This window comes from Tribolium castaneum, chromosome 8, assembly GCF_031307605.1.
Source record: "Tribolium castaneum strain GA2 chromosome 8, icTriCast1.1, whole genome shotgun sequence".
NCBI lineage: Eukaryota > Metazoa > Arthropoda > Insecta > Coleoptera > Tenebrionidae > Tribolium > Tribolium castaneum.
Window position 1 is genome coordinate 13365146 of NC_087401.1, and position 17454 is coordinate 13382599.

The window sequence follows — 17454 nt, forward strand, 5'->3', positions numbered from 1 at the left end:
CTTTAAAAAAAACTACAATTTTCTAGGAATTTTTTCCACCGATTTGTCTAATTTAACTGGGCTATTAGAAACTTTTTAACTTCTAATGTAGTTAGAACTTTAAAATTTTGTATACTATCCCAACCGGCCATTCTAAGTTCAAGTGAATTATTTTCAAAATGGCTGAATTTTTGGTACTACGAGAAATTGGTGCCAATTTTGAAATTTTAAATAGTAACCTTCCATTTTTATTGCATTTTTGAATTCGTCTCTTGAAACTGAGTAAAATGTACCCTAGTTGTTAGTCCGTATCTGTCATAGTTTTTGACGTATGTCACAATTTTTTTTGCAAGGGTTCATTTAAAATATCACAGCGGGTGAACCCTTTACAATAAGTGAATAATTCTTTTTGTGTTTAATAGCTAAAGGTTTGAAGAATCTTTTTAAATTTTCAAAATTGTCAATTGTCTAATTGCAAGGCTACTATGATTTTTTCAAATGATGATTAAAAAAATGATTATAAAACAGTTTTTTCACACGGAATGACCCTGTTTTTTCAATGCCAATCAAAAGAACATCAATTTTTATGCAGACTTTTATTAACATCTTCTATATCTATCTCCTACAGTTTTTTAAATAATCGCAAAAAACAAAAATTTGCTCATTATTTTCATTTTTAATGAAGTAAACTTTCAAAAAATACGAAAAAATTGTGCAATTAATTAAAAAAATGTCTTATTTATTCACCATTTTCATTCGAGACGTTCAAATTTCGATGGCAGAGTTACTTTACAAAATTCACTAAGTTATAATAAACTATAATTAAATATTATTGTTCTACTGCTTTTTCGATAATCAACGAGCTAAAAATTAAAAAAATATTGTAGTTTAACAATTGTTGACCATTTTGCAACGTCTACTTGATTAACTATAAAAACTACGAAGTAAAATCCGTTTTTTGTGATTTTTTTCAAAAACTGTAAAGATATGTATAGAACGTATTGATAAAAGTCACCTCAAATATCGATATTCTTTCGATTGCCGTTAAGAAAATAGGGTCGTTCCATTAAAAAAACTGAGTTATAGCAGTTTTTTGATAACAATTAAAAAAAAATTATGCTAGCCATGAATTTTGACAGTTGACAATATTGAAAATTCTAGAAAACTCTTCAAACCTTCGGTTATCGAATGCAAAAAAAAATATTCACTTATCGCAAAGTCTTCAAGAGCTGTGACATCTTAGATAAACCTTTGCAAATAAAATTTTTTACAAAAATATTGACATATGTCAAAAAGTATGACAGATAAGTACTAACAACTTGGGTAAATTTTACTCAGCTTAAGAAGGTGAATTCAAATATGCAATAAAAATGTGTGGTTACTATTTAAAATTTCAAACTTAGAGCCAATTTTTTAGTTCCGGAAGCTCAGCCATTTTGAAAATAATTTAGTTGAACTGAAATTAGTCAATTTGGATTGTATACAAAACTTTAAAGCTCTAGCTATAATACAAGTTGAAAAGTTTATAAGTTAGACCTTAAAAGAATCACCCTGTATAGGTAGATGATTGCGAAAGTAATAATGTAAAACAAATTTTCGAAAAAATTAACTTCATTTTCGAGTAAAAAACTTTGATTTTCGCAATTTTTCTTAAAAATGAAACAAATAATATACACAGTTACATCAATTTCCTAGTGTAATTTGCAAGTATAAATCACTCTTTGAATAAATTGGCCCGTTTAAGGGACGACTTAGAGCGAAATTTTAGAAATTCACTGCATGGCTTTCATTTTTTTTTACAAATTTTCTCTATTATTGCATTATAAAGAGTATTTCGTAAGGGTATATTTTTACTATAGTATCTCAAAAACACTTTTTACTATTGTTCTCTGCGGCTGTAAATTTTTTCATAATTTTTCTACGAATAATTAAAATTCACTGGCGGGTAACAACAATTTTTTGTTTAATTTTATTGATTAATTAATTTATATATAGAATCTACAAACGTACAGGTCTCAATTTTCTTAAAAATTTAATGTCAAACAGACCGCCTTTCGTCACAACTGTGATTGGTCGAAGGTGTCGACAAACCGGTTTGAACTAACCAATGACATATCGCCGACTTGATGTCAAGCGTTAGTGCGTTGTTTCAGAGCGTCGTTTAGTTTGTGTGGGTGGTTAAAAGTGTTGTTTTTCGCGTCTTTAGTGATAAAAACTGACTCAAATCGTGCTTTTATCGAAAATGTGGTGCTTGATGCTGAAGATGCCGCCGAACGCAGCTTCAGAAAACGACAAGATGAACGTTGAGGTTAGTCATTTTCTCACTAAACTTGCTCCAAGTACTAGTTTCTAGTAACTATAACTAGTAATAACCATGTTTTTGCTCTTTGCTGCCGTGAATTCAAATTTTCAATTGGCGTAAAAATCTTAGGTTATGTTCAACTTGACCGTCTAGTTATTGAAACACAGTGAACCTTGTACATTTTTATTCAACAAAAGAACAAAACCATACAAAATAAACCGTCATCTCAACCGTGCGCCACCTCTCGCTTGATAATGCTAAAAAACCGGAAAGAAAACTCAGAATTCACTTTGGAATCTTAAATTTATTGCAAGACTAGACCCATCCGATGCGGTGCCATGCTCGGACACTTCCAATTGTACAAATAATATTGCAAATTTCCATCTCCAATCCCGAATTTGAGCGTCTCCAAAAACTCGCGATTATCCATCAGATCCAAGGCGTTAAAAACGTCGAAGTTTGACTGTTTCGCCGAAATTAACGCGTCATTCATCAAATCCACCCAGGGGGTTTCCCCCGAAACGTTGTAAAACGAATACGCCGCCTTTAAACTTGTGTGAACCGGGTGGTGCATCACTGTGGAGGGGAGCGTGTAGTAGCTGACGAAGTCGGTCACTTTGCCCCCTTTCTCCACCACGAAACTGTCCACGATATCGGGCCGAGGGAGGAACCAGTGCACGAAGTCCTCTTCGGTGAAAAGGGGAGACAAGTCGAACTTCCGCAAATACTGCAAAAATTGGGGGAAAAACCGCTTTATTTTCTACTTATCCAATTTTTATCAAATTAGGCATGCAGTTTTTTTTAAATAATCATTTGTGGCACATTTTTAAAGGGGGCTTCGAGGGCCCCCGTGACATAAAACTGGTTTGGCTTTGGAAATTTTTTTGTTTCTTGTAATTTGTTGTAGACGATATCAGCACAAAAAAATTTACATCAACTTATTTATTTATTTATTTATTTGTGGATAAATAATCAACATTGTTGAAATATTATTAAAACTATTCATCAAAACTTACTGAAATTTAGTTATGTTTAAAAGTATTTCGATTCTATCGTCTCAATCTTCATTTGTTTCGGGGATACAAGGCTAACTTGATTTTTTTTAAATAGCAAAAATTTCTTGGGTCCTATGATGTAAACATGCACATCTTATTTTAAAAAAATATCGAACTATTAAAATTTTATTAGCTTTGGAAATGTCTTCATATAATGTTAGCTCTTTGCCGCCTAAACTTTTATCAAAAAATAAGTAAAAGTTAATAATAATCGTTAAAATAACACTTTTATCTAAAAAAAAACACATTTTAATAAAAAAATATTTAGCTGTGTCCATACTTATTAGCGACCCTCCTTATACCCTCCTTGCACTTATTCGCGAGACACCTTTTATGTCGTACTTATTTTTTTTTAATTTTTACAAAAATTCGAAAACAAGTTCAGGTTTTTTTAAGGATTGATTTAATTTTGTTAAATTAAAGCCAGAATCGAGTCTTTTTAAGTAATTTTTCAAAAAACTATTTACATTTTTCTCAAACTGCTCGTTTTGTTCGACTTCACGTATTTTTCAATAAAAATAACTAACTTTTTTTTGTGAAAACTTACGTACAAGTTGAGTTTAATCAGATTTTTAGACTTTTTTAAAGAATTATTGCTTAAAGAATTATTTACTAATATTTTGTTGAGTAAATTTAGCAACTGTTTGTTTCTTTACTAAAGACCTCGCTTACTTTAAAAACCGAAAAATAGGCTTCTTTTGTTCGATTTAGCTCATTTTTTAATGGGAAAAATTATTTTAATTTTTGAGTAAATTTAAAACATTGTTTTGTACTTGAATTTTTTTCCTCTTTAATAAATCGAGGTTTAATTTCTTTTTAAAGAACTACTTGATTACATTTTGTTGAACAAATGCAAGAAACTGTTTTTTTTTAACAAAATTCTCTTTTATTTTTTCTCGAATTGTTGCAGAAAATGGAAAAGTAGATTCTAAATTTAGTTTTTGAGATTAATTTTTTCAAAAAATTCCAAAATAAAGCCAGAAATGTTTCGTTCATTGAGGCCTTTTTAAAGAATTACTCGTTCATATTTTGTTGAATAAACGAAATAAACCGTTTAATTTATCAAATAAAAACCTCGCCTATTTTGGAAGATTTCCTTTGAATTTTTCTTGAATTGCTACAGATTTACAGAAGATAAGTTCCAAATTATTGTAACTTCTTTTGTTCAATATCTAGCGTATTATTCGATACGAGTGGCTAATTTTTTTTTTTTGAAAAAGGTGTTTAATTTTTGCAAAATAAATCTTTATTATGGTGCTATGGTACTAGAGTCCTTTTTTTCAGAATTAACCAATTTTTTTCGTTAAATTGAGTCTTTGAAAAATTTATCTAAGAAATGTTTTTATTTCTCTGAAGTTGTTACAAGAAAATATGTTCTAATTTCAATTTTCTAGTCACTTTCGCTTTGTTTCGGTTTGAATTCTTTTTGAGTTTGTTCCAAAAACTGCTCTAATTTTTTGAATTGAAGTCAGACTTTTGCCCTTTTTTAGGAATTGCTCAAAGAATTGTTTACCTACAACAAAGCGTAAATTTTTTATTAAAAACTGAAGTTTTTTCTTAATTTTTGCGGTTGCAAATCTAATTTTTCAGCTTCTTTTGTTCGATTTAGCTCATTTTTAGATGAGATTGTCTGTAGTTTGGGGGAAACAAATAATTTCTGAAAAAAAATCTTAAACATTATTTACTTGAATTCACTTTGTTTTCCTTTAAAGAATTGGTCTAGTTTTGTTAAATTGAAGACGGTTCATTTAATCAGACCCAAGAATTGCTGGATTATATTTTGTTGAATAAATGAAGGAAATCCTTCAGTTTTTTTTATTAAATATTTGCTCATTTTGTAACTTTTTTTTGAATTGTTGCAGAAAATTTCTTATTAAGTTTATTTTTTTCAAGAAATTTCAAAACAAAGCTAGAATTGTTTCGTTCATTTGGGTCTTTTTATTTATTGCAGAAAATACGTTCTAAATTTAATTTTTAGCTCACTTTCTTCGGTTTCGCTTACTTTTTGATAAAAATGATTCTTCGTATTTGGATTTTTTCAACTTTTATAAGAATTGCCCAACGAATTTTTTATATTTTGTTGAATACATAAACGAAATCGTTTACTTTTTACTAAAAACCTCGCTTATTTTTAAAGATTTTTCTTAGCTGTTGCCTTAAACAGAATAATAGGCAAATTTTTTAGCTTCTTTTACTTGATTTAACGTATTATTTGATGAAATCGGAACTCGTATGAAATAAATCAGTTTTTGAAAAAAATCTAGAACATGCCTTAAGTGAACTTAGTTTGTTTTTCCTTAAAGAATTACCCAAATTTTGTTTAATTGAAGACGTTTCGTTTAATCGGACTACCTTTTTAAAAATTGTTCGATTATATTTTGTTGAATAAATGAAGGAAACCGTAAATTTTTTTTAATTAAATCTTCGTTCATTTTGAAGGTTTTTTAATTGTTGCAGAAAATTTATTATTTAGTTGAGGTATGTCAAGAAATTCCAAACCAAAGCCAGGAAAGTTTCGTTCATTTGGGTCCTTTTAAAGAACTCCTGCTTCATATTTTCTTGAATAAATGAAATTGTTTTTATTTTTCTCAAACTGTTACAGAAAATAGGTTCTAAATTTAATTTTTTAGCTCCTTTCCTTCGATTTCGTTTTTTTTTTTCGATTACAATGATTCGTAAATGGATTTCTTTAATTTTTATAAAAATTACCCAAAGAATTTTTTATATTTTGTTAAATAAATAAAAGAAATCGTTTATTTTTTACTAAAAACTTCGCTTATTAAGATGTTGCCGAAAACAGAATAGGCAAATTTTTCAGCTTCATGTACTTGATTTAACTCTTTTTTGAGAGAAATCAGTTTTTGAAAAAAATCTAGAACATGTCTTACTTGAATTCAGTTTGTTTTTCTTTATAGAATTGTTTACATTTTGTTTAATAAATGGACGAAGTCGTTTAATTTTTTAATGTATTTTTTTAAGATTTGCTCTAATTTTCTTAAATTGGAAGCCAGAAAATAGGTTCTAAATACTTGGATAAATTGTATTTTTCTTCTTCAAAACTTAGTCATGTTCTTCAAAGGGTCATTTGCTGAAAATTAAGGTTAAGTTTCAAGTGCCAAAGTGACATATTTGACGTTCGTACGTCAAATTTGACAATCATGCATTATAAAAATTAAGACAAAAAAAATTACTTGAGTCAAAAGTTTGTGTGTTTGGGGCACATCAGCTTCGGTCAATTTCCTAAACCCTGGCGTCCTTGGACTATCAGGCAATTTGTAAAGTTTGAGTGTCCGTTGCATCGTCATATTCCTGGACAAATGTGAGAATTTCACTTCGATTAGTTTCTTCGGATTGAGCGATCTGTGCCAATACCGACACGTGCCCACCGGTTTCGGTAAAACAATTCCAGCCGTGTAAACCGCCTGGAAAAGTCCGGTGAGATGAACCCGTCTCGTAATCTCCCGGATCAGAACCGGAGCGACTCGCTTCGAGCGCAATCTCTTATGCACGCAGAGAAAATTAATCTCGACCATTTTCTGCGTTTTTTCGTAAATTTTCAACGTTGCTGGAATAGCGGAGATAAACCCGACAAGTCGCCCGCTTTTAACAACTCGGACTCCGCAGTGCCAGTCCTTGCGCCAGCCGGGGGGCTGCAGGGCCCACTTGAGGAACTCCGGCTGGTAGTCGAAGCGGAACATGCAGTCGTCGTCTTCGACGTAGTTCTCGTTCAGCAGCGTGTAGAGCTCCTTGAGCACGAGGGGCTCGTCCAGGTTGAGGGTGTCCCAGGCGAAGCCGTCGGGCAGGCTGTAGGGCTCCGCCCGGATCTCGGCCACCTGGCGGTCGGGCTCGATGGCCTCGTTGACGGTGATCTTCTCGTCCATCTTAGGCACGGGCTGGGTGTTCCAGAACTGGTAGGACTTGGTGAGGGCCTCCTCGGGGGTCTTGGCCGGCTTCTGGTTCATGGTGAGGGCCTCCATGGCGGCGCGCAGGCCCTGGATCGAGATGGTGTTCAGCGGCTTGGTGAAGTTTGATAACAGTTCGGCTTCGTTTTCCGGTTGGTGTTGTTTCTTCTTGTTGCGTTTTTTCGAACTGGGGGCGAGAGGGTTAGGGTGTGGGGGCGCGAAAAGGGGGCTCACCTTTTCGTTTGCGAGTTTCCTTCCATGTTTCCGTCGATTTGGGGCTTGTCGTCCGGCGACTCTTTGCGAACGTTCTTGTCAGACATGATGACAGGTGACAAAATGACAAATGTCACAAAGGGGCACTAATTTATAAGAACGCTATCACTTTGTATATATAAAACAGTCGGGGGGTGAAATAATTTAAGTTAAAAGCTAATTACACAGCACTATAATTGGGTTTACGTGATGAAATTCGGATATTTGGTTAAGGACTAGGTCAGCGTAGCCAACCAACTGCAATAAAAATTACTAAACGTTTTAAATACCATAGATTACGTTTAAATACTCAAAATGTGAGAAACAGTTAAACAATTTTAACTTATCAATTCATTATCGGCATTTGTGCGCTGTTTCAAAACTATGAAAACGCCCACGTCGCATTTTTTTTTCCAAATTACATAATATATATTATTCAAACACTTCAATTTTATCAATCTTATATAAAAAATAATTCGGTAAAATGCTACGTTGGCGTTTTTATAGTTTTGAAACAGCTAATCGAAAAAAATTCATGTCCAGAACGGATCTGAACGGAAAATCAATGACAGAACAGTGCATCTCCAGAAACATGCAGATGGTGGACCAAACCTTATAATTAGTCCAATAGAGGGCTCTGTTATAGTGGGAATTGTATGTATTATATACAATTTTATAAATCTTATTAAAAAAAAAATCCGTAAAATGCGACATAGGCGTATTTATAATTTTGAAACAGCTAATATCAATATATATTATAATATCAATGAAATTACAACTTTCCAAAATTCTCTAAATAAAACTAGTTTGAGTGAAACAACAGATAATTTCTTAGTTCTACATAAAATGAGCAATTTTTATTAAGGACAACCGTCCTTGTTAAAGAAATAAGTCGAATAAACTATGTGTTATAATTACCACTAAAAAATACAAACTTTGAACTTGTTCTGTGTCGACAAATAATTTTGTAAATAAAATGATTTTTCTGTAACAAACTAGCGCTTATTTGACTATATCAAGCACTATAAAAAAACAATAATTAAAAAAGCCAAATGATTGTTTTTTTTAATACCTAATGGTCCATTACCACCTAACGTAAGAGCAGTCTCATTGAAAAATAAGTTATATAGCACAACATAAGCTAAAAAATAAAAAAACAATACAAAATAAGTCATTTCTACATAAATTAAACAGAAAATAGTTTTCTCAAATGAGTTTGTTCTACGAAAACTTGGTGTCTTCTAGTCTTATTTGTAACGAAATGTTGCAAAAAAAATGCGTTTCTAGTTTAAAACAAAACAATTTAAAACAAACAGGAAACGCAAGATTTTATTTAATGTTTTTTGTTTTTGCTCATTTTGGATGAAAAATGAAAAACGAGTCAAAAAAGGCTAAAGTAAAATTATTTTGATCTCATTTTTGGATTTTTATCATTCAAGTAACTTGGTTTTAAGGGCAAAAATATACTCAAATGTTAAAAAAAGGCAAAAATTATATTATTTTCAAAGTAGTTTGGTGTTTTTTTTTTTGTTTATTTTTGAAAAAATGGTCACTTTTACTTTATTTAGCAATTTTTTGCCGAAAAAAAAGATTTTTTTCTCGAAAAATACGGGTAAAGTCAAATGTAAGACCAATAATTATTATTATTCAGTAATTATATTATTTTTTGACGAAATTTTGCGAAATGATTGTGCCCATAAACGCTTTAACAATGCAAAAGGAATATAATTTTTGATCCAATTTAGAAATTCTATGCAAAATATCAGTTTCTAGTTGAAAAATCTTTCAAAATTGACAGATATTGCATTACTTCCACCGAATTTTAGTCTTATTTTTGAATTTATTTTGGTTTTTTTTGGCACTAGATGGTTTAAAAATGCGTTTTTGGCTGCGAAACGTATAAAATTCTCAAAGTAGTCAATTTTGACTTCATTTTAAAAAATAGTTTTTACTCAAATTGATTCAACGCAAGAAAAAGGCAAAATTAACACTTGCGCGAGATAAGAGAGTTTTTAGTTGACAATTGTACTTAATCGCTCTAAATTGATAAAAAAACATTGTTTTCTTTCAAAATTGATAAATTTTCGGTTTATTTTTGACGAAATAATTGCGTTTCTGACCGTGAAACATATTAAATTACTGAAACAAAACAGAAAACGCAACAAAAAACCGAAAATAACACTATTTTCGATTTAATTTAGCATTTTTTTTGCTTGTTTTTGACGAAATTTCGTAAAATAATTTTAATGATATGACTTAAAAACGCGTCAAAAAATTATTTTGGCCCCATTTCGAGATTTGAATACATAGTTTTTTGGCTAAAAACACGCTCAAACGTTCAAAAAAGCAAAAATTACGTCATTTTCAAAAGTTTACTAGTTATTCTGATAACACATTATTAGTAACATCTGTGGTAACATATAGTTTATGTAATTTTATCCATAGTTTTCAATAATAGTTTTGACGAATGGCACTTGCTTTACATCTACAATTTTTTTTTTTTGAGTAGACTTATTTTGACGCTGGATAGCCAATTTATTACCCTCAAGTCTATAATTTTAGTTTTCTTAAAGTTTCAATGGAAACTATTCCTAATGTAGATCACTCTTCCATCATTCTAGTCTTTGAGTATTTCTGTCATAGACCGTAGACCAGTTCAGCTCGTAAAATGTGCTCGTTTCTGTCTATCCCCTATTCTATGGCTGTCCTTTCCTAGCCTACCATTTACGTTGGCAGCGCTGCACACGTCAACCAATAATGTCAAGTTCGTGACTTTTGTCCCAGTTTTGAAAAATGTCTCACGACGCCTCTTTCAGTATTGTGTCAAAATTGAGCGGTCTTTTGGGCACAAGTGAACCCGCCCTCCGCCTCCTCCTCACAATCTTGGCCGGTAAGCCCCCCACAAAAAACCAACCTTGACATAACCTCAATCCCCAAAACCCCAAAAAACTACATTTTCTAAATGAAACCAATCAATTCACGCCATGATAACACAAAACCAATATTAGCGTAACACGCAAATTGGGGAAAAATCGGCAAAATTGTATTTTTTTTCCAGGCTACCCTTTGGCCCTGGTCCACCGCAAGTACATCTATGGCACAGCCGCGCCTGTCCAGCACCTATTCTCCATCACTTGCGGCTTTCTGTTAGGTTACTGGAACTACGGTTTCGATATTTTCCACACAATCTTTGCCATAAGTGTGACCTATGCGGTGCTAAATATTTTGGGGGGGAAGTCCCTAAGTGTGGCAATTGTGTTTGTTTTTAACCTCGTGTACCTTTTAACCGGTAACTCGCACCTGGCGGTGGCCCCGAATTCACTAAAACTGTCTCCTTAGGCTATTATTACGCAGGGACGGACTCGTACGATATCAACTGGACTATGCCCCAGTGTATTCTTGTCTTGCGCCTCATTGCCGTAGCGTACGACTATTACGACGGCCAACAGCCGGAGGAGTCCCTGGGGGCGGAAAACCGCAAAGTGGCCCTAAAAACGTGCCCCAATGTTTTGGAATTTTTCGCTCATGCCCTATTCCCGGCCAGTTTCATGGTGGGGCCCCAATTCCCCATGAAAAAGTACCAGGATTTCGTGGCGGGGAAATTCGAGCGCGATTGCACCGAAGCCGCAGTTAGGAGATTCGCCCTTGGGGTGTTTTATTTGGTTGTGTTCCAACTTTTGGGGCTGCTTGTCTCCGACGATTACATGTACTCCCCCGAGTTCCGGGAGTTGGGTTTCGTGAAAAAAATGCTACTTATGGGGCTATGGGGGCGGTTTACGCTCTATAAGTACATTTCGTGTTGGTTGTTGACTGAAGGGGCGTGTATTCTGTTCGGTTGGTGTGACGTCATGAGGGAGGCTTTTGATTGGTTGGGGTGTTTCAGGGTTGGCCTACAACGGCAAAGGGGCCAATGGGGAGTCGCTGTGGAACGGGGTGGAGAATGTCAAGTTGGGGACGTTTGAGAATACGACTGAGTTTACGCATTACATTCAGTCGTTTAATATTAACACGAATCACTGGTCCGCCCAGTATATTTACAAGAGGTTGAAGTTTTTGGGGAATCGGCATGTTAGTCAGTTGGCGACGCTGCTGTTTTTGGCGGTCTGGCACGGGTTTCACTCCGGTTACTACGTTTGTTTTTTCTTTGAGTTTATGGTCGTTTACATGGAACGAGAAGTGATTAAGTTAATCGCAAACAATTCCACTTGATTAACTCGAGTTTATTTCAGGTCAAATCAATCGTTAATAATAATGCGCAATTGAGTGAGTTTTTCTCGAGGCCTGGGGTGGGGCTTGTTGTTAAAATTTTCTTGAGGATTTACACTTTTGTGTTTATGGGTTGGTGTCTTATGCCGTTTGCGCTCTTGAAGTTTGAGAAGTATTGGGCGGCGTTTAGTGGTGTGAGTCATGTTGGCTCCATTTTCTTTCTATTGTGGCCTGTTGTGTACGGACCGATTCTTAAAGCCGTGTTTAAGAGGGACAAGAAGAAGGAGCGAAATGAATGAAGGAGAGTGTGGGTGAAAAATTACTGTAGTCGCACGTACTTATATGCAATTTTTTTAAATTGTGGTGTCACAGCACAATTAACGTGGTTTTTATTTCGACATATTTATTGTACGTTATTGTTACCAATAAATACTCTACGAAAAAAATGTTGTTTTATTGACCTCAAATCGGGATTTGGAAAATTTTAAAGATGGAAATGTGCATAAAACGTTGTTGGGGCGAGTTTTCAAAGTGATTCTTTGAAGAATAAAATGCCTCTGTAATCGGAACTGTAGTCGGGAGCGGTTTCGGGTTTTCACATCATTTATTAAATCGCATTTTGATGCATTTTTGGTCTAAGTCTTATGGTTTCCGAAAAAACTATAAATAAAAGTTGAAATTTTTACTTTTCAAACGCCGATTACGGCGAAATTAAGAGAGCTACGAGAAAACGGCTTAAAAATAATATTTAAAATTAATTATTTATCTAATAAATTAATAATTAAATAATCTCATTAACTGTTGGGCAAAATGTAATCAAATTAATAATTACAATTAACCGTGTGGTTTGTAATTCCAACAATTTGGAACATTACAAAGTAATGTTTATTCATAATTAATTACACAATGTGATCGATTAATGCGTATTTAATTACAGATTAATGAAATTACAATATAATGTGATTCCTTTGTATTCACTTACATTGTATTTGTAATTACTGTTTTGTTAAACACGAATAACTGTCATTTTTTATTAAAGTTATTTCATGAAATTTGCGGTCTCGATGAAAAATGAAATATGTTTACGGTTTATTAAAAATTTTGCCCTTAGGGGGGTTATTTTTTTATGAAATTATATCCATGACATTGGTATTTGGACTTTCGGTAAAAAATTGAAAAATGGTTGTTCATATGGATTTTCCAACATAATAATTTAATTAATTACAAAGAAAAAAATAATTACACTTATATTTTAATATAATTATATGTAACTTATCGAACTTAATAAAAAATTGATTACAATTGCATTGTAATTGAATACAAAGTAATTAGATTAATCTGTAATTACGTTATGTATTAATTTAATTATGTTGTAATCAGATTATGTCCAAACTTGATATATTTTTTTTCTTTTTTAAATTACTGCAAAACTATTTTGATGTAAACCTCTGTAAAATAATCTGAGGAATCGACTGACTTCGAATAAATTACTACATTGCCAATAGTTTTTGCTTTACAGGGTGGAATTTTTAACTGGAATAAAATTCATAACTGATTCATACCATTACAGCAGATAAACAAAAACCAAAAAAATGAGAATTGACCTGTTTCGGGTCAAAAAACGCTTATATTGAAGTTATGAATTTTATTCCATTTAAAAAATCCACTCTGTGTAAGTTATTTTCTCGAAAATTTTTAGTCTCACGACATTTTTTTTGAAAACGATAGGTTCCGGAGTTACCCAATAAATGCTCCGGGTACCGGAAATCGACCAAAAATAAAACATCAAACCATTGAACCAACTGACTTTTAAAAGATGTAAAAGGTTCTAAAGACAGAAAAGTCCTTAAAGTTTGCTACAGTGGGTTTAAAAAAAATTCTTTTTATTTTTGAAGCTAAATAATGTTATTACTGTAATTTCAGACAAACAAAATACTATGGTAGGTAAAATCAACTTCAGAATTTGTTAGAACCAACCGTTTTGTTCTTACTTTTAATTTCCGAGTAATTAATTTTTTAATAAAAAATTAAAAATATATTCCGAGGTGTTATTCAGCTGGAAATTGTTGGACGAAATGAGTAAAATGTTAAAAAAAATTATTGACTCGCCCTCGTATTTCACATAAGAGTTAGTACAATCAAGCAAGAAAATTTGTATCGTTCAATTCCGGTTCAACTGCGCAATTGAGATACGAGAAATTTGATTCCTGCTTTTGTTAAATGTTCCGACAAGTTCCAATCTGTTGAGAAAACCAGAAAATTCCGACTGGTAAATGTAATACTCGTACATAAAGTTTAGTTTATTTCCTAGTTTGGTACAAAGTCTCAGATGAGATAACGGTATCAAAATGTTTGCAAAAATTGAAGCTTTTTGAATAGGATAACATTAACAAGCAATCGATTTATTTATTAGAAGAAAGGTATAATTTGAAACAACATAAATAAATCGATTAATTAAACGATATATACAGGGTGGCCCAACCCAAATTCCATCTTCTGTAGCTCATTTATAATTAAATTTGGACTTTTGATGTTTTGTCGGTGTTATTTATACTCTAGGATGCATTTCAGGAAAATATTTTTATTGTATACAGGGTGGTGAACCAAAGTTTTCTTTTTTTAAATCGATCACCCTATATATTTTTGCATAATTGGGGCCTACGCAAAAAATAATGTAACTTTATTTAAACTATTATGGGTCTATCTTTTTTCGTTTTAGAATTATTCAATTTTTCGTTATAAAAAAGACCAATTTTTGAAAAATCACTGCGAAATCGCCTATGAATATTTTCCGGAAAATTTGCAACAGAAAAATTCAGAATACCTTGTAGTTTTAGGAAATAGTAGACTTTTACTTGAAACACGGAAATAATGTAAAGGGTGTGCTAAAAGGCAAAAAGTTGAATAACTCATTTTTTTTTAATGGAACACCATGTATTTGTCTATACGTATCGATAACATTTTTTATAAGCTTTCTAATGATATGCGGTTTGTATAGCAAATTTGAAATATTTTTTAAAATGTTCAAAAAAATTTTTTCTTTTTTTATTTATTTTATTATTATTTCTTGATGAGCAAAATTAATTTATGTATCAAGTAATAATTAGAAAACTAATGTAATTACTCACATTAGTACACATTAAAAAATAAATTACCATTTGACTTATCAGATTCTAGGATAATAAATTTTCTTGTAATAAAACACATTTTTTGAAAAATTTTGAAAAATATTTTAATTTGTTATACAAACCCTATACCATTAGAAAACTTATCAAAAATGCTATCGACACATGAAAAAAAACTACATGGTGTTCCATTTGAAAAAAATCAGTTATTCAACTTTTTGCGTTTTGGCACACCCCTGTATATTTACTGCGTGCTTTAACTAAAAGTTGTCAATTTGCTAAAACTACAGAGTATTCTAAGTTTTTTTGTAGCAAATTTATCGGCAAATATTTATAATCAACTTACCAGTGATTTTTCAAAATGTAGGTCTTTCTTATAACAAAAAGTTGAATAATTCTGAAACTAAAAGAAATAGACTTAAAATAGTTATATAAAGTTAGATTATTTTTTTGCATAGAATCTAATTATGCAAATATATTGGGTGTTTCATTTAAAAAATATAAATTAGGTTCACCACCCTGTATACAAACACCCTGTGTATAATAAAAATATTTTTTGTTTGATCCATTTATATCTATTTTTTTACTTATCAAGAAACTCTTTTAGCTTCTTAAATGTACCTACATTTTTTTATTTTTCTGAATCAGTACAGGATGTTCACAATTTATTTCTAAACTTTTTTTCAATTAAAATTTTAGAATTTTCCATAAAAGTTGTCGCTGGTCAAGTGACCCACTTAAACAAAAGCTTATTGATTCGTAAAATATGCAAACCCGAAATTTTTGTGCGTACGAATGCAAGAGTTGTATGAAAAAATCGTCATTTATTATTTGGCTGCGTTTAATTCCCTTTATTTATTACATGGATAACAATTCATTACAGTGAGTTTTCGTTCGTTGCGTAACGTAATCGGCGCATTTCGGTCCAAATCAATCAGTGGTTGATAACAAGCAAAAAGTAGAAAAATAATCACCCCTCCAATACCCGCCTTAGCTTGTGCGTGATTGTCAAAAACCCAAACCAAACCGCCAATAACCCCAAAAAAATCGCTTTTAATTCGGAATAACAATACACAAGTAACACAAAATTAACAAAAAGTGTAGTTTCCGACAAGTGGTGGCCGCGTTCGTCTCTTTGATGGTCGTAGTCAGCGCCTTCTCTCTCTGGAACAGATTCTTGGCCAGCATTCGCATTTTGGTGATTTTGTCGTCGAAGATGGCATTCGACGAGTTCGTCGGGACGTCGACATTGCAGTAGTTCTGGTCACAGCACGACACACACATCTGTAACAAATTTCTATCAAAGTGAAATAAACTCTAGGATCAGTTTCGATCGACCTTTTGCGAGTCGATTTCGACACATCCCACTTTGTTCCTTTGGCACTCTTTATCCGTAGTGCACTTCTTGTTGACGAGCACACTTGTGCCCTTCGAGTCCATTATGTGCAAGGTGTGGCAAAAAGTCTCGCCTGCAAATCGAATTACCACTTTCAATTAAAACTAATTGGATTTGGCAGTTGGAATTAAAACAGTCAAGACGGACGTTTAATTGCGTTAAGCGAGAAAGAGGCGAACCGTGACGTTTAGAGCCTTTTTTAAATTCAAATCTCTTAAGCTTTATTAAAGTTTGCGATACTGTTGAAAATACGAGGCGAAAACACAGGTCGAGGGCTGTCTTTATGCAACGAGCGGATGCGAGTTGCATACATAGACATCCGAGAACTTTAGGCGTTTTTGCATAATTTCAAAATGACATTATACAGGCACTTTTTACAGAGAATTTACTAATGTTATCAGCGATTTTTTTAATCATTCGTTTAGCTGTATCACATAAAGTTTAATTTTTTTAAATGAGAATCATAGTTGGCTATGACATTTTTGAAAAACTTATTTTTTTCTGCACTCGAAACAATATAAATATAGTTTGATGCTTTTATGTATTTTTGATAAAAAATATATATCAAATAGTTGAAAGAAGTTGGCCATGGAAAAATTATTTTACATGAAAGCCACTTTTTTCCAGAGAATGTAATAATGTTATCAGCGATTTTTTTAATCATTCGTTTAGCTGTAATAACATAAAGTTGTATTTTTTTAAATGAGAATTACAGTTGGCTATGACATTTTCGAAAAACTTATTTTTTTCTGAATTCGAAACAATATAAATATAGTTTGATGCTTTTATGTATTTTTGATAAAAAATATATATCAAATACTTGAAAGAAGTTGGCCATGGAAAAATTATTTTACATGAAAGGCACTTTTTTCCAGAGAATGTAATAATGTTATCAGCGATTTTTTTAATCATTCGTTTAGCTGTAATAACATAAAGTTGTATTTTTTTAAATGAGAATTACAGTTGGCTATGACATTTTCGAAAAACTTATTTTTTTTCTGAACTCAAAACAATATAAATATAGTTTGATATTTTTATATATTTTTCATAAAAATATATTCAAAATATTTGAAAGTAGTTGGCCATGGAAAAATTATTTCACATAAAAGGTGTGAATAATCTAGAAATTTTGTGAACGGTTATTAAAGTAAAAAATGTGAAATTATAAAAATAAACTATGTTAAAGTTATTTTCAATTGAACAAATATACGAGCGTCGCTGATTTTAATGACATAAA

At 32.0% G+C, this 17454-nt stretch overlaps 3 protein-coding genes across 3 annotated transcripts in view; 1 reads left to right on the plus strand and 2 right to left on the minus strand.

The window, feature by feature from the left end:
* Positions 1-2450: 2450 nt before the first annotated feature.
* On the minus strand, positions 2451-7771 carry Nmt (N-myristoyl transferase). Its single transcript, XM_064358610.1, has 3 exons — positions 7473-7771; positions 6528-7425; positions 2451-3008 (listed from the first exon to the last, which is right to left on the minus strand). The coding sequence occupies exons 1-3, from the start codon at positions 7556-7558 to the stop codon at positions 2586-2588; spliced, it is 1407 nt and encodes a 468-aa protein (XP_064214680.1). The 5' UTR covers positions 7559-7771; the 3' UTR covers positions 2451-2585.
* A 2431-nt stretch (positions 7772-10202) lies between these two features.
* On the plus strand, positions 10203-12075 carry nes (nessy). The gene is made up of 5 exons (XM_064358420.1): positions 10203-10380; positions 10549-10779; positions 10830-11324; positions 11374-11666; positions 11720-12075. The coding sequence occupies exons 1-5, from the start codon at positions 10284-10286 to the stop codon at positions 11993-11995; spliced, it is 1392 nt and encodes a 463-aa protein (XP_064214490.1). The 5' UTR covers positions 10203-10283; the 3' UTR covers positions 11996-12075.
* A 3779-nt stretch (positions 12076-15854) lies between these two features.
* The window catches only part of LOC103313412 (uncharacterized), a 158490-nt gene continuing 156890 nt past the window's right edge, over positions 15855-17454 (minus strand). The window contains exons 3-4 of the mRNA XM_064358611.1: positions 16160-16290; positions 15855-16105 (exon numbers count right to left, since the gene is read on the minus strand). Of these exons, the coding sequence (XP_064214681.1) occupies positions 15875-16105; positions 16160-16290 (362 nt within the window). The 3' untranslated portion in view covers positions 15855-15874. The remainder of the gene's footprint in view (positions 16106-16159; positions 16291-17454) is intronic.

Excerpts from the sequence above, each read along its gene's own strand:
- Nmt (XM_064358610.1), bottom strand. The coding sequence starts at position 7,558 with ATGTCTGACAAGAACGTTCGCAAAGAGTCGCCGGACGACAAGCCCCAA. Across the intron at positions 7,426-7,472 it reads GGAAACTCGCAAACGAAAAG|TTCGAAAAAACGCAACAAGA; the intron begins GTGAGCCCCCTT and ends TCTCGCCCCCAG. Across the intron at positions 3,009-6,527 it reads CACACAAACTTTTGACTCAA|TATTTGCGGAAGTTCGACTT; the intron begins GTAATTTTTTTT and ends CAATTTTTGCAG.
- nes (XM_064358420.1), top strand. The coding sequence starts at position 10,284 with ATGTCTCACGACGCCTCTTTCAGTATTGTGTCAAAATTGAGCGGTCTT. Across the intron at positions 10,780-10,829 it reads CCTCGTGTACCTTTTAACCG|GCTATTATTACGCAGGGACG; the intron begins GTAACTCGCACC and ends CTGTCTCCTTAG. Across the intron at positions 11,667-11,719 it reads TCGTTTACATGGAACGAGAA|GTCAAATCAATCGTTAATAA; the intron begins GTGATTAAGTTA and ends AGTTTATTTCAG.